General features: G+C 39.3%; 1 protein-coding gene, 1 long non-coding RNA gene and 1 other non-coding gene across 3 annotated transcripts; 1 reads left to right on the top strand and 2 right to left on the bottom strand.

The window, feature by feature from the left end:
- Positions 1 to 1,327: 1,327 nt before the first annotated feature.
- On the bottom strand, positions 1,328 to 4,757 carry LOC137945730 (uncharacterized). Its single transcript, XR_011111020.1, has 2 exons — positions 4,094 to 4,757; positions 1,328 to 3,361 (listed from the first exon to the last, which is right to left on the bottom strand). It is a non-coding gene; the product is annotated as an uncharacterized lncRNA (long non-coding RNA).
- A 15,162-nt stretch (positions 4,758 to 19,919) lies between these two features.
- On the top strand, positions 19,920 to 19,993 carry TRNAR-UCG (transfer RNA arginine (anticodon UCG)). Its single transcript has one exon. It is a non-coding gene; the product is annotated as a tRNA-Arg (tRNA).
- A 1,059-nt stretch (positions 19,994 to 21,052) lies between these two features.
- On the bottom strand, positions 21,053 to 23,756 carry LOC137946947 (FCS-Like Zinc finger 8-like). Its single transcript, XM_068793235.1, has 3 exons — positions 23,644 to 23,756; positions 21,668 to 22,785; positions 21,053 to 21,530 (listed from the first exon to the last, which is right to left on the bottom strand). Exons 2-3 carry the CDS (start codon positions 22,747 to 22,749, stop codon positions 21,416 to 21,418), a joined length of 1,197 nt encoding a protein of 398 aa, XP_068649336.1. The 5' UTR covers positions 22,750 to 22,785; positions 23,644 to 23,756; the 3' UTR covers positions 21,053 to 21,415.
- Positions 23,757 to 27,957: the final 4,201 nt, after the last annotated feature.

The raw sequence follows: 27,957 nt of genomic DNA, 5'->3' as shown, positions 1-27,957 counted from the left end.
AATTATGAAAATTACTACCGTAATTATAGGAAATGATTTGTTTTCTTATTTTGTTCTTGATTCTAAGATTTAAATTGGAACTAAATTAGGTTGTAAATGTATTATAAAAAACCTCCATGAGGAGAAGAATATATATTGGAAAAAATTGTTTGAAATCCTTCTTTGTTCTGTGTTTTAGTCGGTTTAACATGGTATCAGAGCAGGAGAATTCTTTCTCCTTCCTGTCGTCGAAGATCTCCCCCTGTATTTGTCCCCGTCACCGAAGGAATTGTTGAAAAAAAGACTAGCAAAACTTTGTTTTTTTTTTCTTTTTCCTGTTGTGGCCCGATGGTTTCCGTGGCTTTGCCCCGTGGCCAAAAAATGTCGTTGAAGTACGCTAACTCACCGTCACCGTCGCCGAAGACGCCCTATATTAGCCGAAGAAGACGGTTGCGATTCTTTTCTTCGTCGCCATAAAACTGAACCATCGTCGTAGTAAAACCGAGCTACCGCCACCCGAAATACAGCGGGATTCCCGAAAGCCTCCGAATCGACGCCAAACAACCAGCGTCATCGACGGAGAAAACAAAGGTGACGTTTAATTTTTTTGATAACTTAGGAACACGGTTCCTTTATTTATCTGTGGGTCAACCCAGCGGATCCGAATCGGACCAGAACTGGACCAGAACTGGACTCAGCGAGGACCGAACCGAACCCGAACTAGACCAGAATAAAACCAAACTAAACCATACCAAACCAAACCGGACCAAACCTTACTACCAAACTGAACCGAACAGGACCCGAAATTTGAATCAACCCAGAGACAGACAATGGGGAGCTATTGTCCAATCTCTGTAAAAGCTAACAACTGGGTATGTACTCATTGTGGGGAAAAAAGTCATTCGCAACAGCGTTGTTATGAGATTATTGGTTACCCAGAGTGGTGGGACTTCTCAAAAAAACCTCAGCAAAAGATTGTTGGGGACAAGCTGCTGCCTATGGCGAATGTTGTCCATCCAGGTATTATTGGTAAATCATCAACATTATCTGCATATTCTAAGAATAGAACTTGGATTATTGATACAAGTGCATCCGATCACATGACGAGGGATTCCAGTCGATTAAAATTAGTCCTATGTTATGGTCCCGGATCTGACACAAGGATTCTCTGGGATGATCTGGGATCTACTACGGGTTACGGGTTCCATGCGTTACTGTAGGGATAGTAGGAAGACATGGGGAAAACGAAGATCAATGGAGGATGAGAGAATACGTGGGTTTTTTAGGAAAAACCTAACCTCGAGATCAAGAAGGTGATCTCAAGCCTGTTTACGCTAGATTTAACCTCATTCTCAAAGCTTATCCTTCTCATTACTCTTACCCCTTAAATAGGGTTCACCCTGTTAGGGTTTAATAAAAAAATTACAAAAATATCCCTATGAATACATAATTCCAAAATACCCCTGTGACCTAAAACTAAAATAAAATAAAGTAAATTAAAAAAAACAACTAAAATAATAATATTATTGTGTGCATAACATTACGCCCCCCTGGAAGAACGAGCTTGTCCTCAAGATCGAAAGTAGGGTCTGTATGCCAACGTCTCCACTTGTGCCCAAATAGCATCCGCGATCGCTATGTTCGCCCACTGGACGCCCAAAAACTGGAGCATGCCCCTTTTTTTTTTTTATAGGTTGTTCGCAACTGCTGCCACACCTAAGAGAACCAAAAACTGCCTCAAACATTTCAAATTCATTTGCCAATACGTTCTCTCTCTCTGCACCAACTATAGTCTAGGCTGTTGCAACGATTGAGCTCCAGATGTGGTACTCGAATGAATCAAGCTGTCTGTATGCAAATGCCTGAGTTCTCAAGCGATATTCTGCAGAATTTGATAGGTGGAGCACTGTTTGTGTCTAATATAACTTGCCATTTCCCGCAAGCCTATCAAGGAGAATGTGGCCAGCACCTTTGCATGGGAGAAAGATCTGTATCAGCATCAACGTGTCCAAGTTAATCTCCTACAGCTGTGTTGTTTCAGCCCACTCATATTGCTGTGTGAAAGCATTGGCTCGATCAGCCATTGTAACCGTTATAGAGTGCACTACTCGGACATAATCCTTGAAAGATTCTTCAAAATTCAGTAGCAGATTATGGGCCTCCTTTAGGAGTTTCAATGTTAACACGTCTGATTTTGACCCAGGCTTAGCAAATGTTGTCCCAAGAGATTCTCCTTCACAAGCACCCAAGAGCATGACTGTCTTCCCAAAGTCCAATAGAGATTGTCCCATCTCTTTGTCTCTTTACCAGTCAAAAGGCTTGTTGTTGGGCCTCAGCGAATTGATCCTCAAGCTCAAATGTATAGTGTGTCAGTTTGTCATATTGAGGATTGGACTCTTCAACAGGGGTTGCTTGTCCAAGAACTACAACACTAACCTTAGATTGAACATCCTCGAAAACCTGCATTAAAGTAGAGGGCTTCTGCTCAAAAATACCCAACACTACAAATCTAGCTCTCGCCAAGCCTTCATAGAGCCCATTGCGAAGAGGATTAGCATCATGTGGGCAGTTCCAACCAAAGTCATACGTGAATGCCTCATTGTCGTCAGTCGTAGTGCCAAGTGCTCCATCCAAATGCCATACAAAGCAAGAGAGACATCAACATGTTCTTCAGTTGGTAGAAGCAAAAAAAACTCATCTATAACTTGTTCAAGGAAATCGTCCCCCTGGAGAAAGTGGACAAATAAACAGCTCAGTGACCAAACAGCTGAGCCAAAACCAATGGAATGGCCAGAATGGTGGACTACTTGTGCATCTGGACTACCAAATATAAACACACCAAAGATGTATTGGGTATGATGAAACTCTGAATCTCCAAGAAGCAAAACTGCAGTACCAACCGCTTTCATGGCACATAAGGCTTGCATGACAATGGAGAATGGATAAACAGTTGGAGGAATACCTGGAGGGAGCATTGGAGCAAGAGCCGGTGGAGTAAGTGTGTGGCATGTTTCGAAAACTAATACATCAAGAACAACATTATGGGATCTGAATGGTGGTTGGCAGTTAGAGAGATCCTTCATTTCCCTCAGAAACTAAGTAACCTACCCAGGCAAACTAGCCCTTTCGTACCATTTCATGAACAAAATAAGTATAGACTCTTTCAATAGAATCTCTTCCTTTTTCATTTGACCCAGCAGTACAGGTATTTCTGTGAACTCTGCAAAAGCCAGAGGGAAGGTATAATTCCCGTTTGCAAGCCCGACGCCATAGTACATAACAACAGTCACATCTCCCTCCCATTCTTGAGCAAACCATTTGGCAATGCCCCCCAATGGAAACCCAAGTGCTAGAACCTGACTGCATCTTCCAATAGAATTTCCTGCAAGCAACTGAGTCATGGGCAACAATGGAAAAGGAGAGCTAAAAGATGATTCCAATTTATGTTTTCTCACTTGCAGTGCATAATGACAACCTTTCGTGCAAACAAAACTAATAGCATCATTATACAACCAACCAAACATCTTCACTACACCCAAAAAAGTTTTATCTCCATTTCGAACCACGATGGCTCCCTTCCCATATGCTACACTCCCACGGAAATGAAACTTATCCCCTAACAGTGCCCGAGCAACAAATATGGAACCCAAAAAAATAAGCCCAACGTTGCCAAATTGATATGGAAGAGTCTCACTATTGCTGTTCTCAACAGTAGAAAAATAAAACAGCAACCAAACAATTTTTTCTATCAATCCTGAAATCCCCAAACTCCTTAGTGTAGAATTGCAGTACTCCCCCTTTCTGCCAGGCATTCCATCATACAACAGTCCGTCTTTATCCCTTTTCCCTATATACTTGAAATTCTACCAGAATTTTATTGTTCGTGGCTACTTCTACTGCCGAATGAATCAACTTTGCCCAACTAATTTGCAAAATAAAATGCAACAAAAAGAATGACAATCCCTTCCTGCTCAAGCGAGTAACCTCTCTATTTCTCAGCCCCAAAATTTTCACGGAACAATTTCAATGCCATTGGAAAGGAATTATCTAAAACATAGAGGGAGTTGATAAAAGAGAAGATGCAATTTGGAGAAAATTCATCGCAAGAGTTTACCCCAATTTTTTTGGAATTTCTTCTTCCGCTGTGTTGGTGAGACCATTCGGAATTTCGTTTTTTGTTGCGATGTTGATACCGAGAGTGAGGTTGAGAGGGAGCGTGAGAGGTGGTGGCCGGAAGTCACATCCCATCGGACTTGTTTCCGACGGCACTTCCTCTTTTTCCGGTGGACTCTTATTTCTGCCGGTGCTTGTAGATGTTCGGAGACAGAGGAGGGATGCCCTAACTGATTCGTCGTGACCGAGATAGATCGGAAGGCTTCCGTCTGTTGTGTAGAAAAAATTTCTGTTGGCCGTGAAAAGGGGATTTGGGAGGTTGAACCCAAATCCGCCTGTACCGAGGAGATCTAGGCAGAAACCCACTCCGATTTCCCTAATTTGGAAAAATATTTTGGCTTGCCCATCGCTGTAGTTCCCTGCTCAGCATACCCCTCCGATTTCCCCAAATTGTTGTCATCGTTCGGCTTTGGATTTTCGTGCGCAAAAATCTTGATTTTTTGTGACGCAAAGCCTCTCTGTCGATCCGGATTTGAGGTTGCTCCCAAATCTTCCACAGAGACTTCGGCTGGTAAACTAGACGAACTTTGTGATTTTTTTGGCCCGCCCGAGATAGCCCGAGATAGCTTCGACTCCATCTTCTGTGCAGCTCTCGTGCTCGAAGAATTCAGGTCGTATGGCTTGTTTTGCGGCAGCAGCGCGTTCCTCCCTTCCATAACTTTCAATGGAAGCATATAACCGTGCTCGTATTTCTTCCAATTCCTTACCCATAGCAATCCATCTTTCTTGGGATATAGAATAACCCATTATATTCCCGCACAGATACCAGTTGTTATGGTCCTAGATCTGACACAAGGATTCTTTGGGAGGTTCTGGGATCTACCATGGGTTACGGGTCTTCCATGCACTACTGTATGGATAGTAGGAAGACATGGGGAAGAAGACGAAGATCAATGGAGGATGAGATCAAGAAGGTGATCCTTCTCATTACTCTTACCCCTTAAATAGGGTTCACCCTGTTAGGGTTTAATAAAATATTAAAAAAATATCCCTATGAATACATAATTCCAAAAATACCCCTTGTGACCTAAAACTGAAATAAAATAAAGTAAATTAAAGAAAACAACTAAAATAATAATGTTATTGCGTGCATAACATCCTATTTTCTCCTCAATCCGTTATTTCCACCACCAATGGTAGTACCTCTCCTATTACTGGAGAATGATCAGTTATCTTATCGAATAATTTTACATTAGATATTGTCCTTGTTGTTCCATCTCTCGAATATAATCTGTTGTCTGTTAGCCAAATTACTTCAACTCTTGCTTGGACTGTAACTTCCTGGTTCTCCTTTTGTGGCTTTCAGGACATTCTAACTCGAAAGATTCTTGATTATGGTGTTAGACAGGGCAAACTCTACTATTTGGAGTTGACAGAGAATGGTGGACCAAAAATTAGTTAGGCAAATCAAGCTAGTAATGAAGACAGTGATCAAACAACTATATGGTTATGGCACCGAAGACTAGGTCATCTTTCATTTGGTTATCTTAAGAAATTGCGACCACAACTTTTTTCAGGTTTGAATAACTTAGATTTTCATCATGACACTTGCGAACTAGCTAAGAGCCACCGTATATCTTATTTTCTGAGTTTGAATAAGAGTTCTTAACCTTTTGAGGTTATTCATTCTAATGTTTGGGGTCCTACAAAGATTCCCTCTATTTCCCAACCTCGGTATTTTGTGACATTTATTGATGAATGCACTAGAATGACTTGGGTATCTCTGCTTATAAAAAAGAGTGATGTATGTCTAGCTTTTCAGAACTTTCACCAACTGGTACACACTCAGTACCAGAAGCAGATTCGTGTTTTGCTATCTGACAATGTTACTGAGTTTGTCAATATTTCTCTTGGTAATTTTCTGAACAATCATGGAATTCGTCATTAGACCTCATGCACCTATACTCCCCAACAAAATGGATTGGCGGAGAGGATGAATAAACAACTTTTGGAAGTAGTGCGTGTCTGTCTCTTTGGCATGAACATGCCTCGATTTTATTGGGGCGAAGCTATCAAATCTGCTACCTTCCTTACCAATCGAACACCTTCTCGAGTTATAGACTTTCAAACTCCTCAACAAAAACTTCACTCCCTAATTTCTATTCCCCATCTTCCGAATCTTCAACCCCGGGTTTTTGGGTGTACTGTATATGTTCATATCTCAGAAGTCTTGCGAAATAAACTTGATCCATGTGTCAAACGATGTGTTTTTGTTGGCTATTCTGATTTTCAAAAAGGATATCGGTGTTATGATCCACACACTCGAAAGCTCCATGTAACTCTAGATGCCTCTTTTCATGAATTAAAAACTTATTACTCAGGGGGAGTCCCTCGACAATTTTCTTCAGGGGCAGAGCTCAAGTGAAGAGAATAGCGGAGGGGCTAAGTTTATTGAGTTAGAAGCGGTGAATGAATTGTTTAATCAACAGGAGAATAGTGTAGTTGTTGAGTTAGAAGCGGTGAATGAATTGTTTAATCAACAAGAGAATAGTGTAGTTGCTGAGTTAGAAGCGGTGAATGAATTTTTTAACCAACCAGGTCGTCATGATGTGCAACAAGACTGTGCTCCCAACCATGAAGCTGAGAGTGGATCATTAATTTCTCCTGCAGAATTCTTAGAGTTGCCTTCATCTACACCATCAACTGAAAAATCAACCTAGAATGTTCCTCCCCAGGTAAATAAGAATCTTGTGTTTGATTAATCTATTGAAACATGTGTTCCTATAGAAAATATAACTCTTAGATATCCATAAAGATTGAATAGGGGAGTTTCAAAGAAACGGTATGAACCTGATCCTGAAGCCAAGACCAAATATTCAATCAACAACTATGTGTCCTCCCATAGGTTGACTAAATCGTATGCATTTACTGTTGATCAATTATCCATGGGTTCTATTCCTAGCAATGTGCAGGATGCATTAGCTGATCCAAAATGAAAAAAGGCGATGAACGAAGAGATGGAGGCTCTACAAAAGAATGCCACGAGGGAAGTTGTTATATAGCCTAAAGCAGTGAAGACAATTGGATGTCAATGGGTGTTCACGGTGAAACTCAAACCGGATGAAAGTATTGAAAGATATAAAGCTCGACTAGTTGCAAAGGGATATACGCAAAGGTATGGGATAGACTATCAGGATACTTTTGCATCAATAACTAAAATCAATATAATTTGCATTCTTATATCTATAACAACAAATTGAGACTTGCCTCTGCAACAATTTGATGTTAAAAATATTTTTCTCAATGGAGACTTAGAAAAAGAAGTCTACATGGAGCTACCACCCGGAGTTAAAAGTGGTTCTTTATGTCAAGGTAATGTTTGTAAATTGAAGAAGTCATTGTACGGGTTGAAACAGTCACCTAGAACATGGTTTGGGAGGTTCTCAGCTACAATGAAGGAGTTTGGCTATAAGAAAAGTAACTCAGATTATACTTTGTTTATAAAAATAAAGAAGGAAAAATAACGGCTTTAATTGTGTATGTTGATAATATGGTCTTGACAGGAGATGACCCATATGCAAGTTTTACAGGACACTAAATTCGAAATGAAGGATCTCGAACAACTTAAATATTTTTTGGGAATTGAGGTGGCAAGATCGAAACATGGAGTCTTCTTTTCACAGCGAAAATATGTGTTGGATCTTCTAGCCGAAACCGGAATGCTTGATTGTAAACTAGTAGAGACACCCATAGAAATGAATCATAAGCTTGGAATTGTCCCAAATCAAATCCCAATAGACAAAGGGTGTTATCAGAGATTAGTTGGAAGATTAATCTACCTATCACACACAAGACCAGATGTCGCATATGCAGTGAGCGTTATGAGTCAGTTCATGCATGCACCAAGTGAAGAACATATGGCAGCGGTCTATCGGATCTTGAGATACTTAAAGAGTGCTCCAGGAAAAAGGGTTGTGTTGTGGTCTCTAACCATGGACCGAGTGATTCAACGAAGGGAGAGATCCTCTTGTAACTCGGGGGTAGAACCAGGACGCCTTGATCTTCCTGGTCGACTTATGAAGATGATTTGTGGTTGAAAACAGAATGAGAAGAGAAGAGGAAGGAACACACAGAAGATTGAGAGAAGAAGGATAACAAGGCTCGTCAAAGGGATGCCTGCACCTTAGGTTCCTCAAGGGGAACGCCAACCCTATGTTCGTTAGAGGAGAACTTAGATCCTTGGATAATTTTCTGCTTAATTCCCTCTTACCCCCGTGAGGTTACTTAAGTCTAATCACACCAAGGCAAATCAGAGATATCATTTTTACATTATTGCCATTACAGCTTATAGCATACCCATTACTGAAATAAATAAATGAAACATAATTTCTAACAAGTTACCAACTCAGCTGTGTCGCCTCTGGATGACTTGGTCCGCTATCGAGTCCACAACATCACTCCCCTCATGGAAAACGAGTTTGTCCGCAAGCTTGAAGGTAGGACAAACCTGCTGACAGACATCGAAGTCCTCCCAAGTGGCATTGGTGGCGTCGGTGTGACACCATTGAGCTAACACCTCTCTTCTATTCTGATTCTGGCAAGCCTTCAAATTCTTGGTTGGCATGAAAACAACCTGGCCGTCCTCAATGGGTGGTAATGAGGAAGTGGGGGGGTGGGTCGGTGCCTTTGAATGGCTTGAGAAGCGAGACATGAAAAACATCGTGGAGCTTGGAGTCGAGGGGTAGCTGCAGCTTATATGCGACTGGACCCACCCTTCGAGCAATTTTGAAGGGCCCAAAATATTTTGGAGAAAGCTTGTGTCGACTGCCCGCCAGAGAAGTTTGACGGTAAGGCTGGAGACGTAGCCACACAAGATCACCCTAATTCTTTCATGCATGCTTGAGCTTGTCTAAGGCGGTTGAGAGTACCTTCTAATAATTAATCTCGGTCAATCAATGCTTGATCAACTACGTCCACTTGGGCAGATCCCGCAACATAAGAAAGTAAATGAGGGGGAGCCTTGCCATATACTATCCGGAATGGTGTGTCCTGTAAAGCAGTGTGGAAGGAAGTATTGTAGTTGTACTCCGCCCACGGAATGCATTCCACCCACCTCTTAGGGCGGTCTCCTATCAAACACCTCAAATACATTTCAATGGTGCGGTTCACCACTTCTGTCTGGCCATCCGATTGAGATGATAGGTTGAAGAATGACTGAATTTTGTGCAAGATAACTTGAAGAGATCGCGCTAGAATTTACTGGTGAAGATGACTTCCCGATCACTTACAATTGATTCCAGATTACCGTTTAGGCGAACAATATTTGTGAAAAATTCCTGGGCTACTGATGCCGCTGTATAAGGATGTTCCAATGGAATAAAGTGTACATATTTCGAAAACCTGTCCACTAGCACAAACAGAATAGATTTTCCAACAGACTTTGAAAGGTCCTCAATAAAATCCATAGAGATGTCCAACCAAACCTGAGTGGGGAGCTCAAGCGGTTGCAACACCCCGGCTGGGCTTAAATGATCCGCCTTGTTTTTGTGACACACTTGACAAGCTACTACATATGATGCAAAGGAGTCTTTCATACTTGTCCAATAAAAATCCCCTTTAATCTGAATGAAAGTTTTCTGAATTCCTTCACGATAACTGTCATGATAAGATGACAACACCGTGGCCACAATAGGAGAAGAGTTTGATAAATAAATCCACTTTTTATACAAAATGATGTTGTCATGAAGGAACCAATTGGGGTGCTTTGTTTCTGCGGCAATTTGCTTACTTAGGTCTATCAAGTCTGGTGTGTTGCAGTTTTCTTCCTTGATGGAGTCCAATAATAAAGTGGTGGGATGAATAATGGTGCACACATGAATTGAAGCTTCTGAGAGGGCATCTACTATAGAATTCAGTTTACCCGGCATATGTTCCACTGCAAAATCAAATCCTTGCAACTTACTAATCCAATGTTGCTGAAGGGAAGTGGAGATACGCTGATCCCACAAGTATTTCAAATTGTAGTGGTACGTGCGTATAATAAAGTATCTGTCCCATAAATAAGGTCTCCAGTGGCGGACTGCCTTAGCCAAGCCAATTACTTCATGTTCATAAGCTGGTAATTTGTGATGGTGGAATGCTAGTTGCCGACTGAAAAAGGCGATTGGATGCTGAGATTGTTGCAGCACTACCCCAATACCCCTTCCTGAAGCATCACATTCTATTATAAACACATCCTCAAAATTTGTTAATTGTAAGACAGGCACAGTGGTCAATGCTTGCTTGAGTGTTGTGAACGTTGTGCTTGTTTCTTCATTCCAATGAAAAGCATTATGTCGGAGCTAGGGGTGGCATCGAGCCGAGCCGAGCCGAGCCGAGCCGAGCCCGAACCTGCTTATGTTCGAGTCAAGCTTGATTTAAATATTTCGAGCCGAGCTTCGAGCCAAGCCTCGTCTCGAACCTAAAATTGTTATCGAGCTCGAGCCCAACGAGTTCGAGCCGAGCTCGAGCCTCAACATACATTTAAAACTTTTCAAAAAATATATATCGAATAAAATGTATATAAAATTATACATACATTTTACATAAAATTGGGCATGACCTTTACATAAAATTGGGCATAACCTCTACTTAAAATTGAGCATAATATATATAATACTTGTATAAAATTTGGCATGACCTCTACTTAAAATTGGGCATAATCAATATACATAATACCTGCATAAACACTCCATAAACACTCCATAAAATTGTCTATACATTCCATAAACACTTCATGAAATTGTTTATACAGTCCATAAAATAATCTAAACACTCCATACACTGCATAACATTATAAATAAACTCCATACAATAATTAAACACAACAAAATTAAATAAAATATCACTATCAATTTACAATCACCCAAATAAAAACTATAAATCCTTTAAATAAAATCCTATTACTATTACAGACTTACTAGAAAATTACAAGAAATATTTTAAATTTTTCATAGGAAAGTTAAATGGACCTCTTATTGCCTTTTCTAAGGAAATAAATAAAAATTAATAATTAATCTAATATATTATTATACTTATCGATAAATTTTTAATTACATAAAATGTCAAACACAAAATTGCTATGAAAATTGCCTCATGCTCAAAGTATTATATCATCAACTGTCAAACACTTATTCAAAATTTTTCTATATGGTTTTCTAACCCATCTTGGCAAGAAAATCTTACTTGGAAAATTATATGAATTTTTAAAAGGAATTTATAATTAGAAAAATATTTTGAAAAAATATGAGGCACTAATGGTCCCTATATTTCTATTAAAAATGTTTTTTCAACATTTATTGAAAAAACCACTAATAGTCTCTAGAAACGTATTTCTACTAAAATATCTTTTCAATTTATTTAAGAGCCATGAGGAAGGGACAAAGAGTTTTTTTTTTCCTTGTTTATGATCTCGCACGTAGGGGTGACTTTGAATAAATTATATATAAATTTATGCATACATTTTTTAAAAATATAATGATAGGGGCGGTTCAGGATTGAATTTCAATAATGGATTAAAATGCACCAATCTTAATATTTTTTACTCCAATTGTTGTCTAGCTTGTTTTGTAATTTTTGAATCTGGCCATAATTTATTATGGCGTCCTTAGTGCCCTTAGATAAAAATTTATATTCTAGGAAAAACTAAAAATATTTTTCCTATGATACATATTCCCAAAAAAACCTTTAAATAAAATCTTATTACTATTAGTGACTTATTAGAAAATTAAAAGAAATATTTTAAAATTTTGTTAGGAAAGTTAAATGGACCTTTTATTGTCTCTTCTAGGGAAATAAATAAAAATTAATAATCAATCTAATATATTATTATCCTTATCGATAAATTTTTAATTAAATAAAATATCAAACACAAAATTGCAATGAAAATTGCTTCATGCTAAAAGTATTACAACATCAACGGTTAAATACTTATTCAAAAATTTTCTATACAGTTTTTTACCCCATCTTGGTACGAAAAATCTTACTTAGAAAATTATATGATTTTTAATAAAAAATTTCAATTAGAAAAACAAACATGAGACACTAATAGTTTATAGAAAATTATTTCTATAAAATTTATTTTTAATTTTTTCTTGAGGAAATTTTTTTTTTTTTTATTTTATGATCTCGCACGTGCGAGATCATCTTCTCTCGAGGGAAGGGGGAGATTATTTCTCCCCTGTTCTGGTTTTTCGCTGAGACGCGGAGGGAAGGGGGTTACGGCACCGGGGAGGACCTATCGTCGAGGATGACGGCCACGACGGAAGCGGCGGCGACGACGGAAACAGAGGCGACGGCGAGGAGAGTAAAAAATCGAACGGACGGCCACAGAGGCGGCCGGCGAGCAGCTACGACGGCGGTATAGACGCCGACGAATAGCTACGATGGCGGTAGAGGCGGAGACAACAACCGATGGGAGGGATCGGCGGTGACGAGGGGGGAGGAAAATCCCCCCCCCCCCCCCTCGCTTTTGCTCCCGCTCCCGTTCGCTCGCGACCCGTTACCGAGTCATACCGATCCGACTCATTTCGAGCCGGCTCGCGAGCCGACGAACCGAACCTAGCTTCGGTCGAGCTCGGCTCGTTAAGGTAAACGAGCCGATTTCGGTGCTCGAGCTCGTTAAATGACGAATCGAACCAAGCCGAACCGAGCCGGCTCGCGAACCGGCTCGGTTCGAAGCCACCCCTAGTCGGAGCAGGTTGGATAATGGTGCTGATAGGAGCGTATAATTGGGAATGAAATTGCGATAATATCCTGCCAAGCCCAAAAAACCCCGTAACGCTGAAATATTGCTCTGTTGAGGCCGTTGTGTAATAGCTACAATTTTTTCTGGGTCCACACTAACCACTGATGTTGTAATGATGTGCCCCAAATATGTCACTTGTTGACTACCAAATGTACACTTGGTCCTCTTCAAGTAAAGGTTGTAAGATCTAATAAGTTGGAAGACCAGGCGCAAATCTTTTAAATGTTGATGCTATGACTTGCTGAAAATTAAGATATCATCAGAGAAGACTAAAATAAATTTTCTGAGATAGTCACTAACCTCATTCATTAATACTTGGAACGTGGATGGAGCATTGGAAAGAACGAAGGGCATGACGATGAATTCAAAGTGGCCATGATGAGTACGGAATGTTGTCTTCTCTGTATCTGGAGGATATATGCGGACTTGATGATACCCCGAACGCAAGTCCAGTTTAGTGAAAATTTGTGCCCCATGTAACTCATCTAATAACTCATCCTCTACGCAGATAGGAAACTTGTCCTTGATAGTCTTGGCATTTAATTCACGGTAGTCCACACAAAATTTCTAATTGTTGTCATGTTTTTTACCAATAAAACTGGGGAAGAGAAAGGGGACGTACTTCTTCGAATAAGGCCTTGTTCGAGCATCAGTTTGCATTGTCGTTCTATTTCATCTTTTTGAAGGTAGGGGTAGCGATAAGGGCGCACAGCTACCACTTCGGAACCAGTCTTCAAACAAATCCGATGGTCACAGTGTCTCAATGGCGGCAGAGCTGTAGGTTCTTGAAAAAGGTCAGTAAACTCATCCAACAAATTTTCTAGGGTGGTAGGCGGATGGTGTTGTTGTTGAAGTACATTTAAATGTGCTGGAATGTCCGCCTTGCTACCTTGGATGGTGACTGTATCCCCTGCTAGCTCAAAACTCATGGTCAATGAAGTGAAGTCCCATAAGATAGGTCCCAACGTTTGGAGCCATTTGATGCAAAAAATCATATAAAATCCAGCGAGTGGTATGATGAGAAATTCTGCAGAAAATGGGTGACCTTCAATAAAAAATTGAACTACCTGGCTTACTCCATAACTTGGAACCTTTCCTCCATTAGCCACTGAAACCGAAACTAGTGGTCAAGGTTGAATCTTCAGTTGTAAATGATTGGCAGTAGTGAAACTCAAAAAATTATGAGTACTACCCGAGTCCACTAGACTTAAGAGGGGTTGGGCGTTGACCATGACACATATTTGCAATGTTTTGGTGGATTGGAGGGGGCAGAACTAGGACGCCTTGATCTTCCTGGTTGACCTATGATGATGATTTGTGGTTGAAAAACAGAATGAGAAGAGAAGAGGAAGGAACACACGGAAGATTGAGAGAAGAAGGATAACCAGGCTCGTCAAATGGATGTCTGCACCTTGGGTTCCTCAAGGGGAATGCCGATCCTAGGTTCTTTAGAGGAGAACTCAGATTTTTTGCTTAATTCCCTCTTACCCCCGTGAGGCTACTTAAGTCTAATCACGCCAAGGCAAATCAAAGATATTGTTTTTACATTATTGACATTACGGCTTACAGCATACCCATTACTAAAATAAATAAATGAAACATAACTCCTAACGAGTTACCAACTCAGCTGCATCACCTGTGGATGACTCGATCCACTATCGAGTCCACAACAGATTGTTATTCGCTAAAAAAGGTATCTCTAACATTGAAGGATATACATATTCTGATTGGGTAGGACATCAGACAACCAGAAGATCCACTTTTGGTTACTTTACTTTTGTGGAAGGAAATCTTGTCATGTGGAGAAGCAAAAAACAGAAGGTAGTATCAAGATCACATGTCGAAGCTAAATTTCGAGGCATAGCTCATAGTGTATGCAAATTTTTATGGATAAGAAATATACTGAGGGACTTAGGGATTGAATATGCTGAATCTATGAAGCACCACTGTGATAATAAGGCAGCCATTGAAATTGCAAAAAATCTTGTTCAACATGATCGCACTAAACTTGTTGAAGTTGATCGTCATTTCATCAAGGAAAACCTTAATGCAAAGATTATACAATTTCCTTTTATTCCATTCAAGAGTCAGTTGGCTGATATGCTTATGAAGGGAGTATCAGGGAAAGTATTTCATGGTATAATTGACAAGTTGGGCATGATCAACATCTATGCACCAACTTGAGAGGGAGTGTTGGAATGAGTTGTAGATTATGAAAATTGTTACCGTAATTATAGGAAATGATTTGTTTCCTTGTTTTGTTCCTGATTCTAAGATCTAAATTAGATCTAAATTAGGTTGTAAATGTATTATAAAAAGCCTCTATGAGGTGAAGAATATATATCGAAAAAAATTGTTTGAAATCCTTCTTTGTTCTGTGTGTTAGTCGGTTTAACATATGTCTTCCTCTTTTCAGAGCATGATGGAACATAACACATGAGAACTCCAGAACAAAGTGGCAAGGATTATTCAATTAATTAAGATGTAAACGGAAACCCATTTGGATCGAGCATTTGCGTTGATTTTAATTTGTGACTGCAAGCACTCAACTGTGAAAGCTTTGTTGCATGAAAAACCCATCAACAAAGAAGTCTCGCTACGTGTTCAACAAGCTCACTCCTCTCCATTTCCAGCTTCTGCAAATCCTGCCAGTGCTCGGTTCAATTCTGGTAGGACTGGTAATCGTAATCACCGATAACAAGGGGTGCCCTCATCACGCTCACAACCAAGTACTACTTCCGGTCTCCACAATATCGTCACTTCATATGGTCAATCTCAACCGGCCATTGCCAGTTGTGCCGGGAAAAAGGACAGCGTTCCACAGTATCCTGTCTTTCGCCAAATGCAACAGTCTCTGCCACCTCTCATTGGCAACCTCGTCCTACGACATCATGGAAACCATGTGCTCATCTTGCAACCACAACCACTTCTACTGGTTCTCCTTGGCTTCTGGATAGTGGAGCATCGCACCATGTCACCACCGACTTGAGTAATCTCTTTATTCATCCTCCTTATGACGGTATGACGACATTATGATTGGTGATGGCACGGGTCTTCCTGTTACTCACACTAGTTACAAATCTCTCTCTACTCCCTCTAATATATTTTTATTAAATTATATTTTTTGTGTTCATGTAAAATAATCTTATTTCTATTTCTTAATTTTTCCAAACTAATTATACTTCCAGTGAATTCTTACCCATTTCTTTTCGTGTGAAGGATCTTCATACTGGGGTAACACTTTTGCAGGGTCGAACTAAGGATGGTGTATACGAATGGCCATTGTCCCAAGTCTAGTCTCCACCAATAATTATTTTCTTTAGTGTCAAGACCACTTCGTCTGCATGACATCATCATCGAGGTCATCCATCGTCTCCGATTCTACGACATATCGTGTCTACTTTTCAGTTAGACTTGTCTCACCCTCTAAATTTTAATTTTACTTGCAATTTTTGTCAGTGCAATAAGAGTCACAAATTACCTTTTTCCCACTCCACACTTGTCTCTTCTTCCCCTCTTGATATTATATTTTTGGATGTCTGGGCCTTTCTAATTTATTCTATTGATAATTAAAAATATTATGTCATTTTTGTGGATCATTTTACAAAATATATTTGGTTTTATCCTCTCAAACAAAAATCACACGTACTTGATACCTTTATCCGATTTAAATCTATAATTGAAAATTTCTTTGGTATAAGGATTAAGACACTTTACTCGGATAATTGGGGGGGGGGGGGGGGGGGGGGGGGGAATACAAAGCAATGTTTTCTTTTCTAGGGACCAATGGTATCTTTCATCTTACGTCTCCTCCTCATACACCTGAACACAATGGGTATTCTGAACGACGACATCGTCACATTGTAGAAACAAGTTTGTCTCTTCTTTCGTATGCCTCTATACCTCTCTCTTACTAGTCATATGCATTCTCCACTGCTGTCTATCTCATCAACCGGCTTCCAACACCCACACTAAGTCTTCTTTCATCTTATGCCAAACTTCTTGGCAATCCTCCTAACTATTATAAACTATGCAGTTTTGGTTGTCTTTGTTATCCGTGGCTCTGGCCATACTCTTCTCACAAAATCACTCCTCGTTCCTCTCCGTGTGTTTTTTTAGGGTATTCTACTACTCAATGTGCCTATCTATATCTTAATCTCACTACATCTCGTCATTATATGTCACGTCATATTAAATTCGTTGAGTCTATCTGCCCCTTCACTTCACTTCAATCTCATCTTGACCGCCCCTCATCTAACACACTCTCCCACTGGTGTTCCTCTGTGTCCTTCCTCCCCGCTATTGGTACATCATCTGCAGCTTCGATCCCTGCACACCTGGCTAGCCCCATTCATGATACCCCTCCTCAGCCCTCTCCATCACCTCTCCCCACTTCAATCCACATTCCCACGTCGGCTAACCCGCACCCACCATCCCTATCTACTTTCTCACCTCCCCGTGTTATTATCACCAGATCCAAGAACAACATTTTGAAACCCATCCAAAAACGAAACCTTAGAGCCCAAGTTCCTTCCATCTACCAACTGTGAACCCACAACTGTAACTCGAGCTCTCACCAATCCCAAATGGCGTTAGGCTATGTCTAATGAGTATAATGCACTTGTTCGAAATGGTACATGTGAAATTGTTCCCTCAGATCCCTCACAGAATCTGGTTGGTTGCAAATAGATTTTTTGTACTAAATATTTTTTTTTATGGCTCCATTGACAGGTACAAGGCTCGTTTAGTTGCCAAAGAGTTTCACCAGCGCCCTGGAGTTGATTATAATGAAACAATTAGTCCTATTGTCATGCCTACCACTATTTGCATTGTTCTTAGCCTTGTAGTAAGTCGTGGTTGGTCGTTTCGCCAACTTGATGTCAATAATGCATTTCTCTATGGCACTCTATCTGGGGATGTATTTATGACACAACCACCGGGTTTCATTGGCCGTGATAATCTGAATCATGTCTGCAAACTTTGCAAGACTCTCTCCGGTCTTAAGTAAGCACCTCGTGCTTGGTATCATGAGTTGCGGCAGTTTCTCTTTATCTCGGGCTTCACTAACTCTCATGCAGACTCATCTCTATTTATCTCACACACAGGTTCAGTTGTGTTGTATATTCTGGTCTATGTTGATGACATTATTATTATAGGAAACAATGATCAAGCTATGGCGACATTCATCCACCTACTTACTCAGAGATTCTCACTCAAGGATCTTGGTCCCTTGGCTTATTTTCTCGGTATTGAAGTTGTTCCTCATTCTCAAGGCCTTTTGTCTCAAAGCCGGTATATCTATGATCTCCTTGCTCGCAAACGCATGACCAATGCAATGACTGTCGCTACACCCCTTGCCACATCATCTATACTCACACTTCAGTCTGGTACGACACTCTCTGATGCATTTGAATATCAAACAGTTGTTGGAAGTTTGCAATATTTGTCTCTCACTCGCCCTGACATTGCTTATGTGGTAAATAAGTTATCTCAGTTTATGCATTGCCCCACTACTAATCATTGGGATGTTGTCAAGCGTTTCTTACGATATCTCAGTTGGACTCTGGATCATGGTATCGTCTTACATTGACAAACTTTTTTGTCCCTTCATGCGTTCTCTGATGCTAATTGGGCAGGTAACAAAGATGATTTCACTTCAACCGGTGCCCATATTGTTTACCTCTATCGCAATCCTATCTCTTGGAGTTCTAAGAAGCAACAGACTGTGGCTCGATCCTCTACCGAGGCGGAATATTGATTTGTTGCTACCACTACAGCGGAATTTCGTTGGATTTGCTCTCTTCTCACTGACCTTGGTGTTTTTCTTCCACAATAACTGGTCCTATATTGTGACAACATAGGTGCTATCAATTTATGCTCCAATCCAGTTTTTTCACTCGCTAATGAAACATGTAGCTTTGAATTATCACATAATTCAAGAACACATTTAGAGTGGTGCTCTTCGGGTGACTAATGTATCATCTACTAATCAATTAGTAGATGCTCTTACTAAACTGCTTCCCCCAACACGTTTTCTCTTCTTAAAGACCAAGATTGGAATTTCCTCTCGGAGCTTCATCTTGTCGGGATATGATTGAGATAAAGAAAATAAGGATAAGAGAAGTTGAGATTGTCTCAACTTGTAACTCTACAGTCATATACACTTGTAACTCTACAATCATGCAAATCCTTTTATTATTCTGTAACTATAAATACTTGTATCAATGAAAGTAATACAATCGAGAAATTTTCCTTTTATCTATTTCTTTAATGAGAATGTCAGTGCCTCCCATGAAGCCGAGGATAGTGGAGTATGATAAGAAATCTACCAGTAATCCCAATATGCAGATGAGCTGATTTACTTGTTTAATTTTAGTTAATATTAGGAACCGTGGGTTCACCAGAGAAGGCCCATGCTAACCGGAAGATCCCAATGAAGAAGGTGTCTGTGTAGAACAAGTGAAGATACAGATGGGGTCTTTGGTTATTTCTAGTCTGGTCTGACTTTTACATGTCCTTTCATTATTTTCTAAAAGAAAGTTCTCATTGTACTAGAGTTTAGGAAGTAGAGAGGATTTAGTTATTTATCTTTGGCTGATAAACTGCTCTTTCCTTTGATGTTCTCATGTCCTAGATGACTCGTTCAAAGAAGGCTTGCATTGTGTTTTATTTATTTAGTATTATTTCTTCTTCTTCTTTAAATGAAGCGGATGCCATATCATACGTAGTGCTCCTTTTGATGACGGTTGTGCCTTTTGCATTTGCCTTTGCCTTTGCCTTTGCCTTTTGTTGAAATGGTAGATAAAGAAGAAAGAAAACAAGCCGGAGAAATTTTCTGTATGTTACGTATCAAGCAATATAAAAGATTTAGATTTATACAGGTAAGAAAAAACTAATTTAGGAAAGTAAGAAGTGGTTATTTTCTAATGATGTGTAATTAAACATTTAATTCTGCTCCTGTTGAGAAAGTAATTAAACATAACAGGCTGTTTAAAACAACAATATAAATACTTCATATTTATATCCTAGACTACAATATAAAGACCGCATAGCGCAGTGGATTAGCGCGTTTGACTTCGGATCAAAAGGTCGTGGGTTCGACTCCCACTGTGGTCGACAATTATATACTACCATATATATTTTCGTGATGCGCCTTATGTTATCTAGTTTACTAAAATTCCTCTCATCAAATTCTATTCACCTGCCTTGCCCCTCAATCCTCATGGTGGCTCCTCTGTGAAGCCATCCATTCTCACCAATCTGCCGCTAAATAAACGTTCTCTCACGCCATGGATCAATCCCATTTCAAGATATAGTATGATCTCGCAAGAAACGAATATCAATATATGCTTCGTCGCTGCCGGACATCCCATTTCCCAGAAGGGCATCTCCCGCTGCTCCCAGGTCCAGGAACTCGGATTCCGCTTTTGATGAACTAGCAATCCCTTCTAATGCTTCTAGTTCATTTCCCTTGATTACTTCCAAATTATTCGTTTTGATGATTTATGTTCCGAGTACGTAAAAGTATCTGCGACTGGGTGGGCAATGGCGTTCCGCATGCATTCTATATAGCGCATCAGTTGGAAACTGGTGGCTCCCACAGGGAGCCTGATTCTTCCCTTGGAGGGAGGGAGTAATAGCAGCGAGATTTAAGAGGCGTGGGTGTCTGGTCATGTCCGATAAAGGAAAAGCTGTGTGGCACAATTCGTGATGAATGATCTCAGGCCTACCTCTGCGCCCCTCTGAGAGCAGCTCACTAACTATTCCACTTCCTGTCTGCTACCCTGGAGCCAACACAAAAAGAAATAAAATCTGCACAAGAATCAGGTGAATCCTCTGTTCACAAAGTCGCATTTCTATACCCTTTTTCTGTTTCTTTTTCTTTTTTGTTTCCACAGATTTTCACTCTATCAACTCGTTATCAAAAAACCTTTTTCCCAGTTTAGGACGAAGAACATTCATTGAGAACCAGTAGCCGGGGGAACGGAACAACGAAGTTCCAACCCCACTGCCTCAGCGGCACTGCTCTTTGCTAATTTGTCAGAAACCCCACCAAAACAGTCATATTATAGGTAATGGATTATATTATAAAGAGTGACTTTGTGTTTGATCCAGATTGCTGGTTTCTGTGGCTAATACATAATCTCTTGCCAGATGAGAAAGGGAAGACTCGGAGAAAGCAAGGCGGGCACATCAACGGCTGCTGCCCATTTTTAGTTTTAACTCAAAATTATGAGACACATTTCGTCGACGCTTGCCCATATTCCATTGCATAAGAAAAGGCAAACAGAGAAATAAAAGAAGAACAAAAAGATAGGCCACCCCACCCACCAGTCTCATGAAAGCTGAAACAGAGTCGGGAAAACAAAAGAATGTACAAAAACGATCATCCATGGCTGCCACGGATTCACATAAACAGCTCTTTAGTAAACAGATGATCAAACTTGTCTACCTTAACAGTTTCATGGATCATGCTGTCACGGTGGGTTCAATCAAGAGGGCAACCTTCCCTCAGCTTATATGGTGGGTGGGGAAGAGTTACTCGGCCTGAATCGCTTGGGGGATAAGAGAACCAACATCTGATTTCTCCCTTTCCTCTTCATCCAAAATCTCTTGCATGCGGCAGCTGCAGCTGCAGAACGCTTTCTCGCCTCTGCAACGCACGAAACCCAAATAAGTTCAAAATTACACACCTTTAAGCATCAGCTACATCTACAGTCCTCAGAATCGAAGCAAAAACATCTGAAACAGTGGTAATTCATGGGAAACTGATAAGAACATAGAACAAACCTGTACATAAAAATGTCTTTGCCCTCTTCCAATTTCTTATTGCAAGAGAAACAATAGCTCAAGAAGTCATCAGCGGGGAACGACGGTTCGTTGGCCGAGCAAGGCGACCCAATTCCCCATCCTTCTTTATTATGATCACTCAATTCAGATGCGTGACTCTCTAAAATGCAGTCACCAAAAATGTGAGTTGTTTTGGGGTTAGGCCCGTGAGAAATTACACGAGTATAATCCTCAGAAAGCTCAATTTCACTCGCCGACAGGGCACCCATTATCACAGTACGGCTACGGCCGACGGATACAGGAAGCGAGCTAGGAATTCTAGAAAAAGTGTCAAAATTGCTACCTCCTATAGCAAATCGGGGACAATCCAATTGGGTCATTTTCGTTTCTGAGCAAAAATTGTCAGAATTCGATTTGGGGTTACAGTAAACTAAGCGAGTCAAGGTCGACGGAGACTGAAAAGACCCAGAGGAACATGATCGGGATCTTTCGAGGATTTGGGGCTCCACGTGGATTTCAGTCGAGTCCACCATCATCTCCGAGGAATCCGACCACGGAAGTTCAGATTTGATTTCAGAACGCGGGGACATCGCGTAGTGTTCAGGCGATGATGATTTGGGGCTCGCTGATATATTGAGGGAATTCTGCAGATTGTTTCCATTGGAAGAAAAATTAATCTTCATCTGAGAGCCAAACAGAATATTGCGACTCTCAGAAACCCCAAAAACTCTGCCGCATGATTTCGTCTCATCACTGAGAGAATCGAGAATGCTGAGCCCTACTCTGTTGCAATCCCAACTCTTCTGGGGTCCATTTGGAGCTACCCTCAGAGAACCCAATGGGTTGATTGGGTTAGAAAAACCCTTGAAATCTAGAGGGGAGGTCGGACTTCTTGCAGAATCAGAATCTGATAACACTTTACTACCAAAAGCTACAAACAGACCAGGGACTCTAAAAAATGCAGTGTTTTTGTTTTTGGGTGTAGAAGCATTAGAGGAAAAAGAGGAATCCGGAGTAGAATCAGGCATCAGATCGCTCCTGCTTTGATCTTTATGGACAGCCCTGCTCCTCTTCCTCAGCATTATCTGAAAACCTCTACCCCACCGGAAACAGACTCCCTGCAATATTCAGAAAACAAGAGCACCCACGTCATGAAACGTTCTTGCTTTATTGCCAAAAGGAAGTCTTGACGATCGGGAGGGAAAGAATTAACAGGGAAGCTCGTCAGAAGAACAAAAACAATTCAAAAAAAAAAAAAAAAAGGAAAGTCAAGAAGAGAAGGTATAGAACAATTAATTGAAAATACCAAAATAAGAAGGAACTTAGCTACAACAACAGAAGAAGAATCGAGATGAAAAAAACACAACCCTGAAATGCCAACGGGAAACGAAAAACTGTGGGTAGCAGTTGAGATGATCAGAACACAATACCATGTTTTCTATTTTCCGGAAACAGTTGAAATCCCCAATTTACCATAAAAAGGATGAGAATCGCACACGGATAAAAAGCATAATGCCGATCAAAATGTCCAACACCAGTAAAATCGGAAGCTAAAGATGAAATGAGTACGAACAACACCGCCCTTTTGAAGACCATAAAAAAACCAGAATATCCCTAAAAAGAAAGCACAAATCCCAGAAACGAAAAACCCAAACAACTGATCATACAACGCGCTCCGGTGCAGCGAATCGAAAGCATTTAAAAAGAAAAAGAAAACCGGCAACTATTAACCAGACAAAACCCACAACCGCCATCAGAACGATGCAGTCACGGAACAATCGCCTCTGACCAACTGCCGTCATTTCATCCCTCTTTCATTTTCTGCACACAAAAACCTCAAATCCACCCAAAAAAAAAACACAGTAAAACAGGCACCGGAAAAAGGGGCGAAGATCTCCCACTCGCAGAAATACGCCAAAAGGTAATCGAAGATGACCCGAATAAGAAACCCTGAAGAGGAAAAACGGAAAACCCACCTGGAATTTTCCGCTGAAAATCTCTCCGACGGAAGGGAGGAGAGCCAAATGGGGTAAAAATACGTTGACAGAGAAGGGTATGGAACTTGCGGTGTACTCTGCCCTTGTTTCCCCTCTCTCTCTCTCTCTCTCTCTCTCTCTCGTGCATCAAAATCAGCGAAACAGTGAGGCTTCTGAAATACTCTCCTCCCATTCATGGTTGCCAGTATACGCGCCCACGTACGCGATTCCTCCCCCTCCTGTACGGTACCAAACCACCACATCCGGCCCACTGCTTTCAACAAAACGTGGGACCCACAACGGGAGACAGTCGTGATTGAGATTACAAAAGTGGGACCGGGCGTCAAATGGATTAATACATCTTTTTACCGTATAAAATACGTATTATTTGGGTGGCTTATTTCCGAAGGTTGAAAGAGATTTCTCTCTCTCTCTCTGTTACGAGAGTCAGCAGAAAAAGACAAAAGCTGACCGGTTCGGTTGAAAAATCTGATCGCCGACGAGGTTCCTCCGTCGCCGTAGGCTCGTAGCAATTCAATACCCCTTTAGGGAGTGCCAGAAGATAGGATGTACAAAATAGTGTTGTGTTTTAAAGAAAAAATAAAAACTGTAACTCGGAATGTGGTTGTTAAGTCAAACAAGGTATCTGATTATTATCGTCCATAGTTTATTTAAATGGGACATTGTATCTTTCTGGGATTGGCTTTTTGACATAAACAGGATATGTTGATTAATTTCTGTTTTTCCTATTATTTGATCTTTCTACCTGTTATTATTATTGGAAACACAAAAACATGTTACAAGGACAAAATACTTAATAATAATAATCTCCTATAATAAGAGTGTCATGCATTTACTTGATTAACAGAAGAATTTGAAATAGATAATTATTGACTTGGTTGAATTTATTATTGGGTTGAATTAATTATTGAGGCCGCACGGGTCACCCAAATAAATAATAATTAAACATGGTGGGTCTCAGTTTTGGTTAGTCCAGATTGTCGTGTGGGTAGGTTACAATTTAAGAATAATCGTCATCCAGCCTTATACCCAAAAAGGGCCTTGTCATCAACCTCAGGGACAATAATATATATCACATCAATTATCAACTCATATTTTTATTAAAAGATGACAGCCCATCCTTATACTTTTTTTTTTATTTATTATTATTCTTAAAAGATAACAACACTCTACAAATTTCATCAAAACGGCCTCTTTATCTTGATTCTGCCACGTTTAAACGGTCAAAAACGGTCCCCCTGCCCTTTGTACTGGAGTTTACTCAACCCCTGTCGGGTCAGTTAACCCTGGGTTAAAACGCCCTTTTTTTTTTTTGTCGTCTTCCGTGATTCATCTTTCCATGATTTCCCGCTGCAGAAAGTGATTGCCACGTTTTCTACCCCCACCCGCGCCCCCATACAATCCGACGGCTATCCTTTCCAGATTCCCCGTCGGTTCTCGTTTCCCCCGTCAGCCGCACGTGTCTCCGCTGAGGTGTGCGCTCCTGTCTCCCCAGCTAGGAACAGCGTTTCTAAATCGTACTCGTAAACTTGATAAAAAAAAGTTTATAAATTATTTTATAAATTTTATTTAAAATGTAAGCCTTTTGGGGCAGCAATTATTGTAGGTGCGCGGAGAAGCCTCTTTTAAAATAATGGTTATATTCTATAAATAAATAAATAAATAAATAAAATTGATTGTTGTTTCTGAAATTTGAAGGAAGGTCGATTTATTAAAATTCAATCTAGGAGTTAAAATATTAGTGTAGGTGTGGGTGTATGATTGCACATTTGCACTGTACCTTGTAGTGGACTCATCTACTTTTGACACGAGTCAAAAACCACACAGAAGAGAGAAGAACTGTTACAACCATGGCGGATCGCATTGATGGTTCTAGGTTACGCGCATTACACTTTGTTTTGCTACTTAGTATTCTGGTACTCTTGTGTTTTGTGGAGTCTTCTTCATCAAGATGTTCTTTTTTGTTTTTGTTTACTGTGTTGTTGGGTGTAAACAGAAACTCAGAATTTTATGTGAAGGAACGTCAGAGAACAAAGCACTTACTGATAATTCGAGCTCCTGCTTATTGATGATTCCAGCAGCACCTGTTTATAGATGATTCCAACCCCTGCCTTTTGGATTTTTGAATTTTTCCTCCTTGGAAGTATTTGGCTGTAGTATGTGGTTGTTTCTATTGCTGGAATCGCATGAGTTCAACAAGCTAGCTTAATCTTTTAGCTGCATAACTTGTTGAAACATTCTTGGCGGTCTTTTGTTGAATCCGGAAGCGACACTCAGTTTTGTTATTTCTGAGAAGATTAGTAGCACTCGGTTCAAGCTTCCTTACTCTTGGTTGAATGTTGTAAATTATTTCATGTGTTCTTATCACACTTAAGAACTTTCATTATTTTCATGTTATCTACTACTATATAACATCATATATCCTATGTGTTATTTGGGCATTGGCTCATTAAAGCAACTACTATTGTGTTTCTCTGATTGAGATATTGTTGTTGAAGAAAGAAATTTTCGATTGATTACCTTGGGTTCATTATTTGCTGATTGTTATTGGCTTGATTTAACTTAAAGGTTTTAGTTGGTTCAAAGAGTTCAGTTTTTATTATAGCTCTTAAACCCCCAAAGGGAAGAAGACGTCTTTGTAGAGAAGTTTGAATTACTTTGGAAGATAAAAATATGAAGACGTCTACTCTACCCTTATGAAGAATTCGAATTACTTCATAAAATAAAACACATAATGGCCTCGATTTCTTCACCTCCTTTTCTTATAATTCTTCATTAACCTTTTACTTTGCAGCATTTTTCCTACTTTCCAGTTTTTTACTCTTGTTTACCTCATTGGGCAACTTTTTGGTATTGATTTGGTTGGTCTTTTTTTATATATATGGGGTTTTTAAGTCCAATGAAACTTTTTATGATTGGTATCCGTGGATTTTTATTGTCATCTTGTGGGTGATAGATATTGGCCACTTTAGTAATTATTATCATTATTTTTATTCGAAATCCTTTGAGGTAGGTTTTGACTTATGTTTTATCACCAATTTTTTACTTTTTGAGAGTTTGTCCAATTTCGTACTTATCTGGGACACCTTGATAGCAGAGATCATTACTATAATATTTTTATTCGTTTCAAGGTGGGATCATTGTTATTTCTTCATAGCTTGAGGGAGGGTAGAAGATATGAATAAGTTAGGGTGTCATTGATGTGATTACCTTATGATATTTGTCTCTTATTCACTTCTACTAGAGTGAAGAGTATACTTATAATATTTATACTTTTGGCATTTATAAATAAAGTTTGTTGAGGGTTAAGACGCAAATCCATTATTCTATTCTTCCTCCTCTCGTTTTCCTTAACGTGCTCTCTCATCTTCCTCTCTCCTTTCTTCTGCTCCTCTTTTCTCATTCTTCTTCTTTCTCTTTTACTGAAAATTGTAATTTATGGAGTCCTGAAAATCAACAAGATTGAATCTCATATTTACTAATTTAAGATTTTTATATTAAATAGTTAAATATGTTGTATTTATATTATTTTTTATTATGACATTTAGAAAACATATTGAACAATGATTTCAATATAATGATAATACTTTTTACAAGTTCTATCAGCACTCAAATAAGTGAAGTTAACATTATATTATGTTTACATGATAAATAATCAATATATTAATATTGACAGTAAATATATTTTCAATTTTTTTTATGGATTGTGCGCTTTTACAAATAAATTATTTCTTATTTTTATTTTATATTTAAAAACGTAAATTTAATATATATTTATAATTTATAATATAATATATTAATTTTATAATCTAGAATATAAGAAAAATAAGAAAATTTTAAGTATTTTATTTTTATATATTTAATTAGATAAATAATCTTATTTAAAATTATGTATTAATTTAGATAAAATAAAATCTATCTTATTTTATGAATAAAAAGTTAAATAAAACTATCTTATAAAAGTTAAATATATCAAAATATTTTTATTAATAAATGATTTCTGTACTTTCTAATATAATTTCTATTATATATACTAATACAAAAAATACTTTATACTAGGGGACACTAACATATATAATAATCTATTTTTGCTTTCACTTTTACTAGGTACTTTCGATGTACTTTCAAAACTACTCTCTAACTGAATCTGCTCATGAATTTGTTCCGTTGCAATAGGTTAAATAAACTAAGATAATCGTAAAACGCATATGTCACTCTGTTTCCCGAGTTACTTTCTGAGGAATATCGTGAAATTCATTGGAATCATAGAATCTGTCGGCCACCAATTTTGCT

This window comes from Aristolochia californica, unplaced genomic scaffold (assembly GCF_029961685.1).
Source record: "Aristolochia californica isolate CCGP_79_NKW_82.1479 unplaced genomic scaffold, dmAriCali1.0.hap1 SCAF_12, whole genome shotgun sequence".
Lineage (NCBI taxonomy): Eukaryota > Viridiplantae > Streptophyta > Magnoliopsida > Piperales > Aristolochiaceae > Aristolochia > Aristolochia californica.
This window is presented reverse-complemented; position numbering and strand designations above follow the sequence as displayed.

Bases quoted from the DNA above. Each gene is read 5' to 3' on its own strand.
- LOC137946947 (XM_068793235.1), bottom strand. From the start codon at position 22,749: ATGCTGAGGAAGAGGAGCAGGGCTGTCCATAAAGATCAAAGCAGGAGC. The intron at 21,531-21,667 runs GTTTGTTCTATG...CGTGCGTTGCAG, and splicing joins AAAGACATTTTTATGTACAG to AGGCGAGAAAGCGTTCTGCA.